The sequence below is a fragment of the Choloepus didactylus genome, chromosome 17 (genome assembly GCF_015220235.1).
Source record: "Choloepus didactylus isolate mChoDid1 chromosome 17, mChoDid1.pri, whole genome shotgun sequence".
NCBI classification, from domain to species: Eukaryota; Metazoa; Chordata; class Mammalia; order Pilosa; family Megalonychidae; genus Choloepus; species Choloepus didactylus.
Window position 1 is genome coordinate 73,962,824 of NC_051323.1, and position 14,854 is coordinate 73,977,677.

At 39.6% G+C, this 14,854-nt stretch overlaps 2 protein-coding genes across 4 annotated transcripts in view; one reads left to right on the plus strand and one right to left on the minus strand.

Moving 5' to 3' along the window:
- The window catches only part of MGAT4A (alpha-1,3-mannosyl-glycoprotein 4-beta-N-acetylglucosaminyltransferase A), a 146,695-nt gene extending 140,603 nt beyond the window's left edge, over positions 1 to 6,092 (plus strand). For both annotated transcript variants that reach the window (XM_037807832.1, XM_037807831.1), the window contains exons 15-16: positions 2,308 to 2,420; positions 2,523 to 6,092. In XM_037807832.1, the coding sequence (XP_037663760.1) occupies positions 2,308 to 2,420; positions 2,523 to 2,549 (140 nt within the window). In that variant the 3' untranslated portion in view covers positions 2,550 to 6,092. The remainder of the gene's footprint in view (positions 1 to 2,307; positions 2,421 to 2,522) is intronic.
- On the minus strand, positions 6,087 to 14,806 carry UNC50 (unc-50 inner nuclear membrane RNA binding protein). Of its 2 annotated transcripts, none has more exons than XM_037807833.1 (6): positions 14,690 to 14,806; positions 13,472 to 13,755; positions 12,581 to 12,701; positions 8,870 to 9,009; positions 8,682 to 8,783; positions 6,087 to 6,989 (listed from the first exon to the last, which is right to left on the minus strand). In XM_037807833.1, the coding sequence occupies exons 2-6, from the start codon at positions 13,749 to 13,751 to the stop codon at positions 6,853 to 6,855; spliced, it is 780 nt and encodes a 259-aa protein (XP_037663761.1). In that variant the 5' UTR covers positions 13,752 to 13,755; positions 14,690 to 14,806; the 3' UTR covers positions 6,087 to 6,852. The 2 variants fall into 2 exon arrangements, with proteins under 2 accessions (XP_037663761.1, XP_037663762.1); XM_037807834.1 differs by having other exon boundaries at positions 13,472 to 13,751; positions 14,690 to 14,736.
- Positions 14,807 to 14,854: the final 48 nt, after the last annotated feature.

Below are 14,854 nucleotides of genomic sequence, written 5' to 3' on the forward strand. Positions count from 1 at the left end.
TGGGGCGCACGTGTGCATGCTCAGGACCGTGCCCTCTAAGGATCAACCCCAGCGGCTTCACACTGCAGGAAGCAGGCTGCACTGGGACGGTCCAGCCAAGTCCCCCAACAAACAGAAACGCAAACAGCAAGCCATGGGGGGAGGGGAGAGCCAGTGCCCCAACCTGTTACAGTATATTAACTAAAATGTCCTACTTTCAATGAAATTATGAGATGGAGAAACAGGAAAGTAGGTCTAATACACAGGGAAAAGAGCAAGCAAAAGAAATGGCCATGAAGAGGGCTTGGATGTCCAACTTCACAAAGACTTCTTAGCACCTGTTATAAATATTTTCAAAGTTCTAAGGAAGGTATCGCGACACTGTGTCACCAAATAGAGGACATCAATAATGAGAAACATGAAAAAATAACCAGCAGGATATTCTGGAGTTGTAAAGTGTAATAACTGAAATGAAAAGTTCACTAGAAGGGCTCAACAGTAGATTAGAGCTGGCAGAAGAAACCATCTGCAAACTTGAGTATTTTGATGTAGTGTTTGAAATCTGAGGAACAAAGAGGAAAAGAGCCTCAGAATAATTTGGAGCACCATTTAACACCAACCTTCACTTAGTGGGAGTCCCAGTAGGTGGGGGATGGGGGGTGGGGTGAGAGGGAGGAAGAAAGGAAGCAGAAAGAAAATATTCAAAGACATGATGACTGAAAACTTCCCAGATTTGATTTTTCAAAATATCCATCTCTGCATCCCAGAAGCTCAAAAAACTGCAATTACAATACAGAGATCTACGCCCACATGCATCATAGTTAAAGTGTAGAAACACAAAATATCTTCAGAGTGCACGAGAAAACCAACTCATGACATACAGGGGCAACCCAGTAAGATTAAAATCTGAGATTGAATTAGTAATCAAAAAACTGCCTTCAAGGAAAATCCTAGACCCAGATGGCTTCCCTGGTAGTTTTACCAAACATTTAAAGAAGAGTTAATGCCATTCCTTCATAAACTCTTTCAAAATATAGAATAGGAAGGGCCATTTTCCCCCTCAGTACATGAAGCATTACCTTGATATCAAAACCAGACAGAAACATCACAAGAAAAGAAAATTACAGACCAATTTCTCCTATAAGTACAGATGTAAAAGTCTTCAACAAAATAACAAACCATATCCAGCAATATATATAAAAGATTACACACCATGACCAAGTGGGATTGAGAAACACAAGTTTGGTTTAACATCTGAAAATCAATAAATTTAGAAACCATAGCAGTAAAATAAAGGATAAAAACCTCAGGATCATCTCAATCAATACAGAAAAGTCACGTGATAAAGTGCAACACACTTTCATGATTGAAACACTCAAGACACTAGGAATTAAAGGGAACTTCCACAATTTCATAAAGAGCGTCTAACAAAAACGCCACAGCTAATAATGTCGTACTTAGCGTTGAAAGACTGAGTGCTGACCCGTCAAGATGACGAAGACAACTGTGCCCGCTCTCCCACTTGTATTCAACACTGTACGCGAGGTTCTAGCCAGAATATTAGGCAAAAAAATGAAATAAAGGGCATCCTGATGGGAAAGGAAGAAGTAAAACTGTTTGCAGATGACATGATCTTGTGTATAGAAAAGCCTAAGGAATTCACAGAAAAACTATTAGAGCTAATAAACCAGTTCAACAAGGTCACAGGATACAAGATCAGGAGTCATCAGTTTTTTTCTAAACCCTAGCAATGAGCAACGCAAAATATGAAAAGAAAATAATTCAAAAAGAATAAAATACTTTGGAATAAATTTAACTAGAAAATTGCAAGCTTTTTTTCACTTGTCATTTATTAAGTTGTTTTATATTGGAGCTGCCTAGAGGGACCATCACTTCATTTCTTTCTAGATGTGCCCTTGGGAACGAATACATATTCATTTAACCCCTGAATGTATGTCTAATTAAAATACTGGAAATTGTTATTATTAACCCTCAGAACAGACTGGGTGATGGTACGAATTATATTTTGGTAATGTTTGAGTAAGTCACATATTGCTAAGAAAGCATTATTGATGCAAGAACAAATATATTTTTGTTTAAAATTTTTGCAATGAAAAAAGTATAGTTCTGCCTACTTAAATAGGCTGCTTCTAGTATTTCTGAGCATATATTCCATCATGAAAAAAATTGAAAGAAAAATATCAACTATGTCTGTCGGAGGACATCCACTGGAAATATTTTGGTATGTTCTTGTCCTGTCTTAAGTCAGTGATGTTTATGTGTGCCTGTTCTCAGTCTGCCCAGCAAGTGTTGGTTTTTGTTTTGAAGGAAAATTTGAGAACGGTGTTGCAGAGGGAATGGTGGACCCTGCTCTAAACCCCATCTCAGCTTTCCGGCTTTCAGTGATTCAGAACTCTGCTGTTTGGGCCATTCTCGATGAGGTGAGCCAACAAACTAACTCAGCGAAGCAGCTGAGATACTGCATTGTTGATCACTCTTCAAGTTTACAGCTTCATCATACTTTTCACTATTTTCTATTTCAGATTCATATTAAAAAAGTCACCAACTGATCATTTCCTAGGAAACCAATACATGTCTCCTGTGAATTTGTTAAAGACAGTTAAGCATGTATCTTTTTTTTAACTCAAATACTACCTCTTGTGGAATCTACTGTAGATAATACGATTGCCATGTCCACTCAGAAAGTGAATCTCCCATGGATAACTGTATTCATTTGAACTTAAGCTGTCCTCCAATTTTAACGTGACTCAAATATTTTACAGTTATGACAGCCTGTTAATATGACTTGTTCTATTTTGGTATTATACTAATACATAAGAGTTGTACATATTGTTACATTCCTCAAATTTGAGAAAAATTAACGTTAAATACATTTTATGAAGGGGGTACTTTTGAAGTTCATTTATTTTACTATGATAGACCCTCTTTTATAGATTATCAGGGATTATATATATAAATATATAAATATACATAAAAATGTTATGGAGTTAATTTATTAGAAACTTGAGTACATATTTTTGTGCAGTAAATTTTTGAATTGATACTTTTTTTGAGAACCAGTTACTTTGCTTTTTTAAGTTCTTTCTATATTTTTCTTTGGAAGTGCAAACATTACAAATTAATGCCATTTTCCAAATGCACTGCCATTTAAGAATGATTCTAGATTGATTTCCTAATTGAAGTACTTTTAATAAATCAGTGGTTCTGAACAAAATATTTTCAAAGGCATTTGTCATTCCTTAAAGACAAGATTTTAAAGACCAATGTCCTTCTCTTGAGGGTTATTTTACTATACTCGGCATGGTGTACAGCCACAGAAGATAGTCTGATAAATTTCAATGTGCAAGTACAGTGCATTCAACTTAAATTATCAGACATCATCCATCATATTTTCCTCTGATCTGTAAAATGACAAATTCTTCTTTCCTTTTTGGTCGCTGTCATTTATCACTGAGTTAGATACACTATCTTTTTTTGTTTCTTTCTTTATCTCTGTACTCATTTTATGAGTTTTGACAAAACGTTTTCTGGTTAATGGTATTGTATGAGTCATAGGTAATGTATAATTTCAAAGAAAAAATTGTAATACTGGGTTTTGGTGAAAGGTATTGTAACAGTTGTATGTCTTACCAAAATAACTTATTCCATTGCATTATGAACTTATATAAGAAAACCCCATGTCCAAAGAGTATTTGTTACTCATAATCATGCAATTCCAAATAGAACTGTTCTCATAAACCACGATCATCCACCTCAGCAATCAGTTATCTTTATAACAGAATTTTACTTTTTAAAAATTATGAATTATCAACATGAGAGCTTCCCAAACAGTATGCTTTGACCCCCTGGTGTGCCTCAGAAGGGGTGCAGCAGTGGAGGCCCAGGGCAGCTGCAGTGCCAGCTGCTTGCCTGCAGCCTGCAGCTTCATCTGGTTATCCAGCGTGCTGAACAGACAGCATCTTCTGTGCAGTTAGGCCGCGAAGGTTGGGAAACTGATAAAGAGTAATTTCCGTCACTCCTTATTGTAATAATTTTTAGTCACTTGACCCGATTAAAAACTCACGTTGCCAAAAATGATTTTTAAGTTAAAGTTCAGTTTAAATTTTCAGTTAGGGTTTTTTATTTGCTCTCATTTTCTTTATTTTGCTTTTCATTTTCCTCTCAAATTTCTTTGGTCCAGGACCCACAGGCAAATTTCACTTCAAAAGAGAAATTACCTTTTGTTATGTAAGTTTTTGGCACCAGCATAGCATACTGAATTACTTCTGAAACAACTGAGCAATAGAAGATAAGAATCTGTGGAGGTGGTTTTAGAGGGGCCCCTGGTTTTCCTGGTTCCTGAGTTGCCCACTCTGGATCAGGAGGAATCATTTTCTGGAAGAGGTATTATTTTATATTCTGAGCCTGTCAGAAGTCTGTTATTTAAGAATGTGTAAAAAATGGTGTCTTTAGTGATGTTGCAATGAGAAAAAAAATAAATTTTGCCTTTCTGTAGACGTCAGATCACCAGTTAACTTTGTATTGAGGGACCTATTTTTTAAACCAAACCTTTGTAGTTGATCATCTAGCACAGCTCAGATCTTGTATATGTGCCAACCAAATTTTTATCATTTAAGAATGTTTCCCAAAATACCTCCCTGCTTCTAAGCCATTAATTGCCAATGTAAATTTTGTTTTAGCCATTAATTTTTGTGCTCAGTTTTACAATATTTTATATACGTAAGAAAACAAGAGCTGAAGGAAACAAAATGAGAGACTAACATCATTGAAAGGCCAGAAATCAGAGTCTTAACCGTATTATTTTAGTGTGTTCTGAGGGAGTTTAGATGTCCAGTCCAATCCCTTTCTTTTGTAGAAAAGGAAGCTCTTCCAAGCTACGTAGCAGTATTTAGTGTATAAAATTTCAGTTTAGCTTTGACAGTTGTGAAATTTTCAATTATCAGTCTTAACAGTTATATGCTATTAACAAGTATGCTTACTTTATTTCTTTAATGCACGTGAACACAAAATGCTGAAAAGACTAAAAGACTACCACAGATTTATTTTTTTTTTAAATAAACAAAGTTAGGATATTGTTACATGTATTTGTATCATAATACCTGTATGTAAACTCTTCTTACCTGAAACATTCACTTCACCAGTTTCGGCACTAACTAGATGATTTTCAGGGGAACAAAAGAAAAAAAGAGCTGGCATTCCAGAGTGTGTCTGTATGAGAAGACGTTGCTCAGGAAAGTCAGCTGAATGCTGAATGGAAAGCTCTGTGCAGTGTCATCCCTACTGTTACTAATATCGCAGTAAAAATGTAAGACTCGTGGTGCTAAAATTGTTCTAAAGTAATGTTTGTCTGCCGTGGGGAAAATGTTAATACTCTTGGAAGTTGGGGAAGCTATGGATCACTTGCTCCTAGTTGTTTCAACGTATTAATAATTAGCAAATCAAAGGTTCTGGACTTGAATTTGATTAGCATCCCATTGTTTAATTTGAAATGTTGTGTTCACTAACATTTGGTGAAAATCTTTTGAAGATATGTTCTCTGAGCCTTAAAAATGGCTACCGACAGTACTGTATGAAGCACTGCCAGCAGATCTGATAACTTTTCATTTCAGTATATGACAATAATGTTTTCTAAGAAACATGTAGAAATCAGCTGATAAAGTATAATGACTGTTTCATTTATGGAATGAAAAAGTAAAGTGTGTCTCATTCAGAACACTTCATTTGGAAAAGTCGTCTTTGCATTTGGGGATGTCTCTGAAAGCAGCCCTTGAAGAAGCTGTTTCTTTGCCAGGTTGTTCCTGACTTTGTTCTTAAATGTCTTCTACTTATTTTCCTGAAAATGTCTTCACTGATTGAATGGTTACTATCTGTAGTATGTTTTAGGTACCTATTGGATTTTTAAAGGAAGGTTATTTATTTTTAAGTTTGCTGCTATAATGGAACACCTGGTTAACTGGTCCTGCTGATTGTGCCTTCCATCACTGTTTCTCGTGCCACAGCTGCTGTTCATGTGTATTTGAAATAAAGAGGCTTAAAAAGCCATGCTGAATTCAAGATTCCTTCTAATAAAAAGAGGTAAAACCTAATGAGTACTAGGTTTTTTTTTATTATTAATTTTGCTCAGCACAGATACACAATAGTTTGCTCTAGTTTCATTTAGAAAATAGAAGTGGATCCTCCATTTGGGTTTTTGGAAAGTCTTTAAAGAACAATAAGACGGTGATGATCATTACGCAGGTGTTCAGTCTGTTACACACACTATGCAGTTCCCCAGGTAAGAGCAGCCACCATGGTCACTTCGGTCTAATGTTGTATGGGGCACAGAAAATGCTGTTAGCGACACTGAAGGCCTGTGGTGCGGTGACTCCCAAGGGATGCTGCAGGGCAAGGTGGCTTCTGCAGCTTAGGTGGGACCACGTGGTCTCTATATATGTTGAAAGGCCTGTCAGAAACGAGGCTGACTGCACCTCGTCTGCAACAGCCAGGGAGACACATGATCAGCACCAGGCTCTCCAAGCGGATTCTCCTTCCAGAGAATGCTCAGTTCATACTAAAGTCTGACACATCTATTTTCCCCATGCCCTTCTTAGTGCCTTGTACGTCATTCTTGCATGTGCAGATATTACAATGCATACAGTACATACTTTAGCTTGAAAAATCTTTATTACAGAAATGTACATTTCATTAGTTTTAAGGAATGTACTAGTGTTTACATGTATTTCTTCAAATTTGCAAACTTTACACCTTTAAGATATCTACAATGGTAATTTATTTACAAATTTTACAACAGACTGCCACCACTGTACCAATACTGTAAGCATAGGTAAGATTTAATATTCTCACTTTTTCTTTTCATTTCACTCGGTACTTGTAGAAAGAACACAGTGTTTGGGTGAAGTTCCATCCGAGTGCTAGTGACAGCCCGTAGAGTAGAATGAGAGGTGCAAATGGATAGAGAAGAATTACTGTATTTTTCAAAAATGGCAATGCTGGGAAAGAAACATCCAAATTAATTTAAAAGGACATTGATATGACTAATTAAAAAAAAAAAACGTTAAGAGACATTTTCAACTACATGTGGACCCAAAAAAGAAATCATATTTGAATCAGTAATATGATGCTATATATAGACAGAACTATACTACTCTTAAGAACTGCTTCCTTCTAATTTAAGGCTCTGAAGAAACTGAGAAAAGGGATTATTTCAGCACAAAGCTGAGTGAGAAGCAAATGCAGGACTAAGAAATGTGAAGAGTGAGGTGCAAACATTACAATAATCAATAAAATAAGTGTTGAACTTAAACCTGTGGCTGCTTCAGAAGCCTCTAAGACTCCATCTTAAAGGACCAACAAAGGGATGTTATTCTATGAAAAAACTTTGAGCCATCTAAGAGTTCCCAAAGTAAAAAGCATTACTTTCCCACTTTGAGGTGAGATCCCTACCAGTATTCCAAGGCTTAGGAAGGAACTAAAACTTGTAAACATTAATTCTGGCCCCAAATACCCAAGTTTCTCGCTCGTTGCTTGGTTAGTGGGACCCTACGCCATGCAATCCAACCCATATTCCAACCCATATGAGAAATATTTATTTCTCATATGGGAAGTTACCAAGTTGGAACCAAACGGTACTCCCTAAGCAACCGTTCTGAATTGTAGGGAGTTACTAGGAGAGTTCTCAAAAATTCACTTACAGAAACCAGAGAGTTGCTGTGTTTTAATCACAATATAAAACACTTTCTTAAAATATGTAAAAATTTTAAGAAATCTGAACAGAAAATGTCACAAGCATCTTCCCAGGACTAGAGAAAGTACTCCTAATGCCCCAAACAAGGCATTATGATTTGAGGGGCATTAAGTGGTCCCTGGCAAACAAATCTTATATGGAGGGATACAGCGGGAAATGGGGCAACAAATCTCTGGCCAGGGGAGCCAGTCATATGGAACACTTATTTCTATTTACAGTAAAGTCCCAATTATCCAAAATAATAGAAGGGGGGGGCTAAGACAAATCAAAATTAAGATCTCTAAATTTTATTTAGCTGTATTTAACAGAATATTTCTTAATAAGAATGAAGAATAATTTAAGTATGTTCCTCACTCATGTTAAGAAAAATGAATTTATAGCAGGAATGTAACAATTTCCAAATATGCTCTGAGGCTCAGTAAAAGTTAGGCCTGATCATCTATGCAACCATATAGTCATAAATATCCAAAATGAGGCAAAAGTATGATTCAAAAAGGTTTTAAACAGACTTAGTTCATATCCATGGAGGCCCACACATCTGACTTACCCCTCTCACTCTACCCAAAACTGGCTCCTGAAAGGAAGAGGAAAATGCTTATTTTCCCATAAGTTCTTGGAGTAAGAACTTCCTACAAATAACTTGGAAATAACCAATATGGTTAAACATGGTTCCTTGAAAATATAAAATTTGTCATATCCCAGCTATGCCACTTTCTAGCTGTGTGACTGCAGGCAAGCTATTTAATCTCTCTGTGCCTTAGTTTCCTCATCTGAAAAATGGGGTAAGTAAACCTTTATCATATAATTTTCTGAAGATTAAATGAGATAATTCATATGAAATACTGGGACTGTGCCTTCAAGTGTGCAATAAAGGTAAGCTATTAGTATTATTGATATAATTTTCTCAACCAAAAGCCATTTCTATTCAATTACTTACCACTGTATCCGAGGAAGGTTACATATATATAATAGCCAACCGCAATCAACCATAAGGTATTTCCAACGAAATATCCAATAAATGTGTCTGTTAAGATAACATCTGCCAGAAAAGATGCATACAATGAGTCTCTTTACCAGTACATAAATGAAGTCTTTCTGATAACGTTTTTGAGAACTACTACTTACGGTTGATGAAAAAAAGCTGGATAAAGTGCAAGATGACCAGGAGCGGGTAGAAGGCGTTCAGGTGCACGTCGAAAGCATAGCCCCACTCCACGTCATAGTCTCTGCTCTGTGGTTTCACTAAATGCTTGTTAGTGATGAACCTGAAGAGCAAAATTAAAGTTTCTTTCATAATACAATAAGATTAATTCCATAATTATTTATCAACTACCTTCTATGTGCTTGGCAGTACTGCAAATACCGAAGATAGCACAGGAGACAAGACAGACAAAAAGCCTTGCCTTCAATCAAGTGGGAGAAGGCTGAAGATAATACAAATAAATTATTTAACAGTATGTCAGGTGGTACTATGGAGGGAAAAAAGCAGTAAAGGAGGACAGAGAAAAGAAAATTGAGAGGCAATTTTAAAGAAGCTGGTCAAGAGAAAGTAACATTGGGTCAAGCCCACGGCGACGGTGGTGTCTGGTGTGTCTGGGGAATGGAAGGAGACCATGTGCCTGGTAGAAGTAGGAAGGAAGAGTAGCAGGAAATGAAATTGGAAAAGAAACGAAGAGCCAGACCATACAGAGCCTTGTACAATAAGACCCTTGGCTTTTATTCTGGTGAAATGAGAAGCCCTTGTGGAGTTCCTGGCAGTGTCTGACAGTGTTTTGACAGGACCCCCCGGCTGCTGATCTGAAAACAGAAAGTAGAAGACAAGTGAAAGCAGAGACCAGTTAGAAGGCTGCTTCGAGTCAAGAGACGAACCAGAGGTAGCAGTGGAGGGGGTGAGATAGGAAATGTACTGTGGTTGGAAGGTAAAGCCAACAGATAGGTTTAGGACTGGATGTAAGGCATAAAGGAAACAAAAAGTCAAGGACGACTGCAACGTTTTTGCCTGGAGCAAATGGAAGGACAGTGCTGCTACTAACCGAGGTGGGGACAGCTGCAGGAAGAGGGGTTTGGGGGTGGGAAGGAGAGCACAGAATCTGTTGGGTTGAAGATGCCTATCAGCGTGGAGCATGAGGTGGTACATACAAATCTAGAGTTTAGAAGAAAGGTCCAAACTGGAGATACAAATTCATCAGTGTACAGATGATATTTCAAGTCATGAGCCAGACTCAGAAAACTATAAGAATGAGTGTAGAGAATAGGTCAAAGAGCTAAGACTTGCCCCCCCCCCACCTCCCACCCCAGTAAAAGGTCAGAGAAACAAGAACCAGGAAGAAAAGTGGTCAGTGATGGATCTAGCCATAAAAACAATTATTCAAGCTTATGTCACTGTTCCACAGCATGGTTACTAGTTGCTCAGTTAAAGGAAGAATGAAGGAAAAGAGAAAAATAGATCTTCAGAGAAAAAGGAAAAAAAAGTTTCATGTGTGTTATAAACATACCTGTGGAAATACTTGTTATGTGTATGACTTCATGTCAAGGACATAGTCAAGAAAATGCTATTCTCATAATGGAAATAAAAATAAAGAAATAGAGGGAGAACATGGTACAGTACTAAAGAAACAGTCCAGCACTTAGTTTTCTGAAAATGTCAAACAATGGCTGCTTTACTTAAACAAACTAGAACTTACCATAAACGTCCTTCCTTTTAGCCAAGCACATGTGCCATTAAATGCTTATGGAATAAGCATCTGGCTCACTCCGCAACGATTCCCATTCTGTGGCGACTACCCTGCCACCGCGACCCCTGTCCTCGGACAGTCCTTCCGCCCAAGCTCAAAGGCCACTGCTTTGCACCTCCCACCTCCAATATTCATCATGCTAGTCATGTCGTCAGCGTGGCCCAGACTTGCTTCTAGGTTCAGTAGATACTATCCCAATGTCTACTGAACCTTTACTTTCCTTAAATAGTCAACAAGGGACCTGAACTCAACACAGCCAATCTGAAATTCTTCACTTGCACCTGCCACCTTCTCAGTCCCCTAAGCCAAATACTTGCAGGCTGTCCCAAAGGAGGCGTGGCCTTCTCTCCTCTAGCCCTCATGTCCAGTGACCACAAGGAGCCCTGTGAGCCATCCTCTCCTCCATCTCTATTCTCACTGCACCATGCCGGGTCTCCTCTCCTCTTACCCAGACCCCTGCAACTGTATCCAGCCTTGCCCACTTCTGCAACTCCTCCTCCTCCATTCCCATAAGAAGGAATTTTCCTAAAATGCAAATTTGATAGTTTCCTTACTTCAAAGCTTTCAAAGAGACCTCCATCTCTCTCTCAACCCCCCAATTCTCATACCTGCAGCCTATGAGATAAAGTCCAGTTTTGTTCCTGAATTGCACTAAGGCCAATTTCTCTAGTCACTTCCCTTCACGGCTGTTTGTGTCTCCCTGTGCCCCCAGACCTTGCGTGGGGTGCCACGATGCGATGCTTCTGCACTCGCAATTGCCAGGACCAGGAATCTCCCCCAAACACCCTCATGCTGGTTCCTAAGATGCTTTTGGTTTGATCAAAATTACATGTCTAATCATTTCTATATCCAGTTCCTCACACAATTCACAACACTATGCAGGTGCTCACAAATAGAAACCGAGTGAGCCCTTCTCTATTTACCTCAAACTACAATACCAACTCATGCGAAAGGCACTAACCTCCAGGGTGACTTGGTTTCTGTGGCCCTCTACACTGACTGCATTCATGGCAGAAATCTTGATACAAACTAAACTATTCCTTTGAAAGCCTCATTTATTGAATTTTTTTTCATATACCAAATTTCTTTTATGGATATTCTGGTAATGAATAACTGATTTAAATTAATTAGCAGTATTAATTTTAGGCCAGATTTTAGAATTTTCTATTAATAGGCATAGCATTTATTGATTACCTGTGCATACAAAACCTGTACTATACCAGTCAGAAATTATGAAGTAAAAGGTTGATGTCATCAGAGGTTAGTCTCAGAGTTTTGCTTAAAGTAATGCCTACCATTTATTGAGCACATACTATGTGCCTCATGCTTTTCAAATCACAGGCTTCTCAAAACCTCACAAAGACATTAGCTCCATTTTTCAAAAGGAGAAATGGGGACTAAGTCACACAGTCAGTGAATGACAGAGCTGGCATTTGAACCCAGGCCTCTGAGAAATTTCTCTCACCCCACTCATCCTCTGGGCCTCGTTTGAAATCATTCACCATGCCCATTCCCCTTCATCTGGCATGCCAACCACATTGGAGCACTTTATCCAGGAGAGAAGTGAAAAACTAAACACTAGGTTTATACACAGTACACCACTGTTAAACCAACCCAGGCAAAAATTAAGGACTCTTTCAATAAAACATCTGTGTGTGTGTGTGTGTTTTATTCTCAGTAGGCAGACACTAGAAGTTTCTTTTTTTTTCAACTTCAAGTGCACTTAATTTAATATCAAAGATTTAAATTAAGATTCCATGAAATAACTGTCTAGATTTACATCCCTATAAGTGATCTCCACTGACAAATGCAGCAGAAAACCGTGCATTATCCAAACAACTTAAGCAAAATTGGCTAAATCTGTAGTTTTGAAAACTGGAGATTTAATTAGTCTAATATAATCATTATTTCAATTATTTTCTGAACTTTGACAATATAGACCATTCCTTATTTTCTGATAGAGGTACTGACACCTGATGGGCAGTCAAAATTGATCCTGTCAATCTCTCTTAATTTCAATTTCCATCAGCTACTGTATCTCTGAGGAAGCAAATGGAGGCTCTATAGCATTATCTGAACAAACCAAAGTTACTGTACTTACCACATTAAAGTTGATATTAGAAGACCAACGCCTATACAATCTATGAATACAACCCAAAGGAGCAGCTTTATCGTCTCAAAAAATCCCATGTCGAGCACAAAGCCAAATCCTATAGTGGACACTGAAAGAAAGATTTACAAGATTTATTCAGGCACTTCGTTAGGTTCTGGGGATACAGGGGACAGTCCTTGCCCTCCAGATGCCCACAGTCCAGTGGGGGAGAAAGACACATAAACAGTACTCTGAGGAAGTACGATCTACAATTGCTGTAGAAATGCTTTCCACCTGGGAACACAGATGGCCCTGCTGAGCTATTTTAAGCTTACGGAGGGGCGCTCCTTGTCTGGCTAGTTCACCGTGGTGGCCCCAGCATTTAGAGTAGCTCAGTACAGAGAAGGTTCTCACATAGTTTAACTTCACTTAAAGAGGAAAAAACCTTACACACTTCAACATCCTAACCGTGGTTAGGACTCTTTTGCCACACTAATGGAGAACTTAAAAATAGTCTCTTAAGCTCACGTCTGTACTTGCAGACCTCTCCTTCCGGGTCTGCCTGATTGTGAAATACAATTTCCAATCTTGATATTTTCAAGTTGGTATCTGGGTATTGTTTATTTATCAGAGTTGTTAGAAAGCATGGACTGCATCTCTCTTGCTTTTCAAAGTCCCAAGGAGACAGTTTACTCTGGTATCTGCTTGGGACCTGTAGAACCAGGAAGAATGTACCCTTTTTTCCTGTGAGATTTTTGAGGTTTCAGAAAGAAGGAAGAGACAGCTTCAAATATCCCCAAATTCTGACCCACAATACATTAATTACAAAAGATCCTCTGAATTCAAGTTCAATCTTAAACGCTCGCTTTGTTCAACTGCTGCAGGTAAATTAACACTCACCACAGAGCCAGACACTCAACAGAACCAAGAAGGCAGGGTCATCTCTGGCCCACTGATCCTTTGTCTGCTTTCGATAGTGAAAGTTTCTGTAAACCCTCTGTGGGGAAGTGAACAGGTAGAGCATCTGCCAGGCAGCAAACTCAAAGTCCATCTGCCGAAACCTGAAAAGCCTTCTCAAGTATTTGTAGCGTTTTGCTCCAGCTGTATGTCTTGCTGCATCCCTGGAACTCAAGGCTCCGTTCCCCTGCAGCTGGGAATTCACTGAAGTGCTTGGTAACATCTTCCTAGACAGAAAAAAAGAACTTCTCTTTTATAAGTAATCTGAAGAAAATTTTGGCTACTTACATCTCTTTTTCTAGTTATTTTCGCAGGGAGGCCAGTATAGTTTTCATCTCCAATTCTTGAGAACAGTGAAGGGGTCAACAATGAACAGAGATGTTTCTAAGACTTGTTTCGGAGCTCGAGAACTGCTTATTGCACTCAGGCTCGCGTGGCCCTGCACGGCTCTGAACTGCACTTAAGCCCGGTCCAAGTGTCTGGCACACTTCACCTCACTCAATCCTCAGACAGCCCGAGAGGTACCTGCTCTTATCCCAGGAAGGGAGTCAGGCACTGGGCGGGGAAGTGACGTCCCCATTTTCACAGCGATAGTGAGGGAATCAACATTCGAATTCCGTGCTCTTAACTACCACGTTCTTAAGGAAAAGTCTTTGTTTCAACTGATAAGAAAATGTTACCGAGGACACAAAATAAATGGCCTATTCACACAGGTCCATCGGCGTTTGGCCAGCAAGCTCTTCTCCGACTATAATGTGGTAAAAACAACGCCAAGCTCAGATCCCTAATGCGTTCCTCCCCGAATAGCTCAGCAGAAGGAATGCCGGCGTGGGATTTCGGCCGGGCCACCGAGAAGCCGGGAGCGCCCCCGCAGCCCCGTCTCCACCGCCGCTGCGCAGCCTAGGGCCGCGGGCAGGGCCGCCAGATCGAGCAAACAGACTACGGGACGCCCAGTTAAATGTGAACGTGAGTCAAACAATGAATAATTTCTTACGCTGTGTGCCCCACTCCATATTTCAGACATGCTTACGCTGAAAAACTACTTGTCTGAAATCCGAATTTAACTGGGCGTCCCTTCTTGTACCTGGCAACTCCCCCCGCGCGCCGAGGAGCCGGCCCTGGGCTTGGCCACTCCCGGTCGCGAGCGACCCCGGGCCTCACCTGGAGCCCCTCCGCGGCCGAGGCCCGGGTCCCCGCTACTTCCGCCCGGCCGCCGCCACCTTCCCTTCCGGCAGTGCAGGCGGCGCACGGGACGTGCTGGCGTTACGCGGACCCACTTCCGCCTCGCGCGCGGCCTCTCGCGCTTCCGTAGTTCTCCCCGCCCGA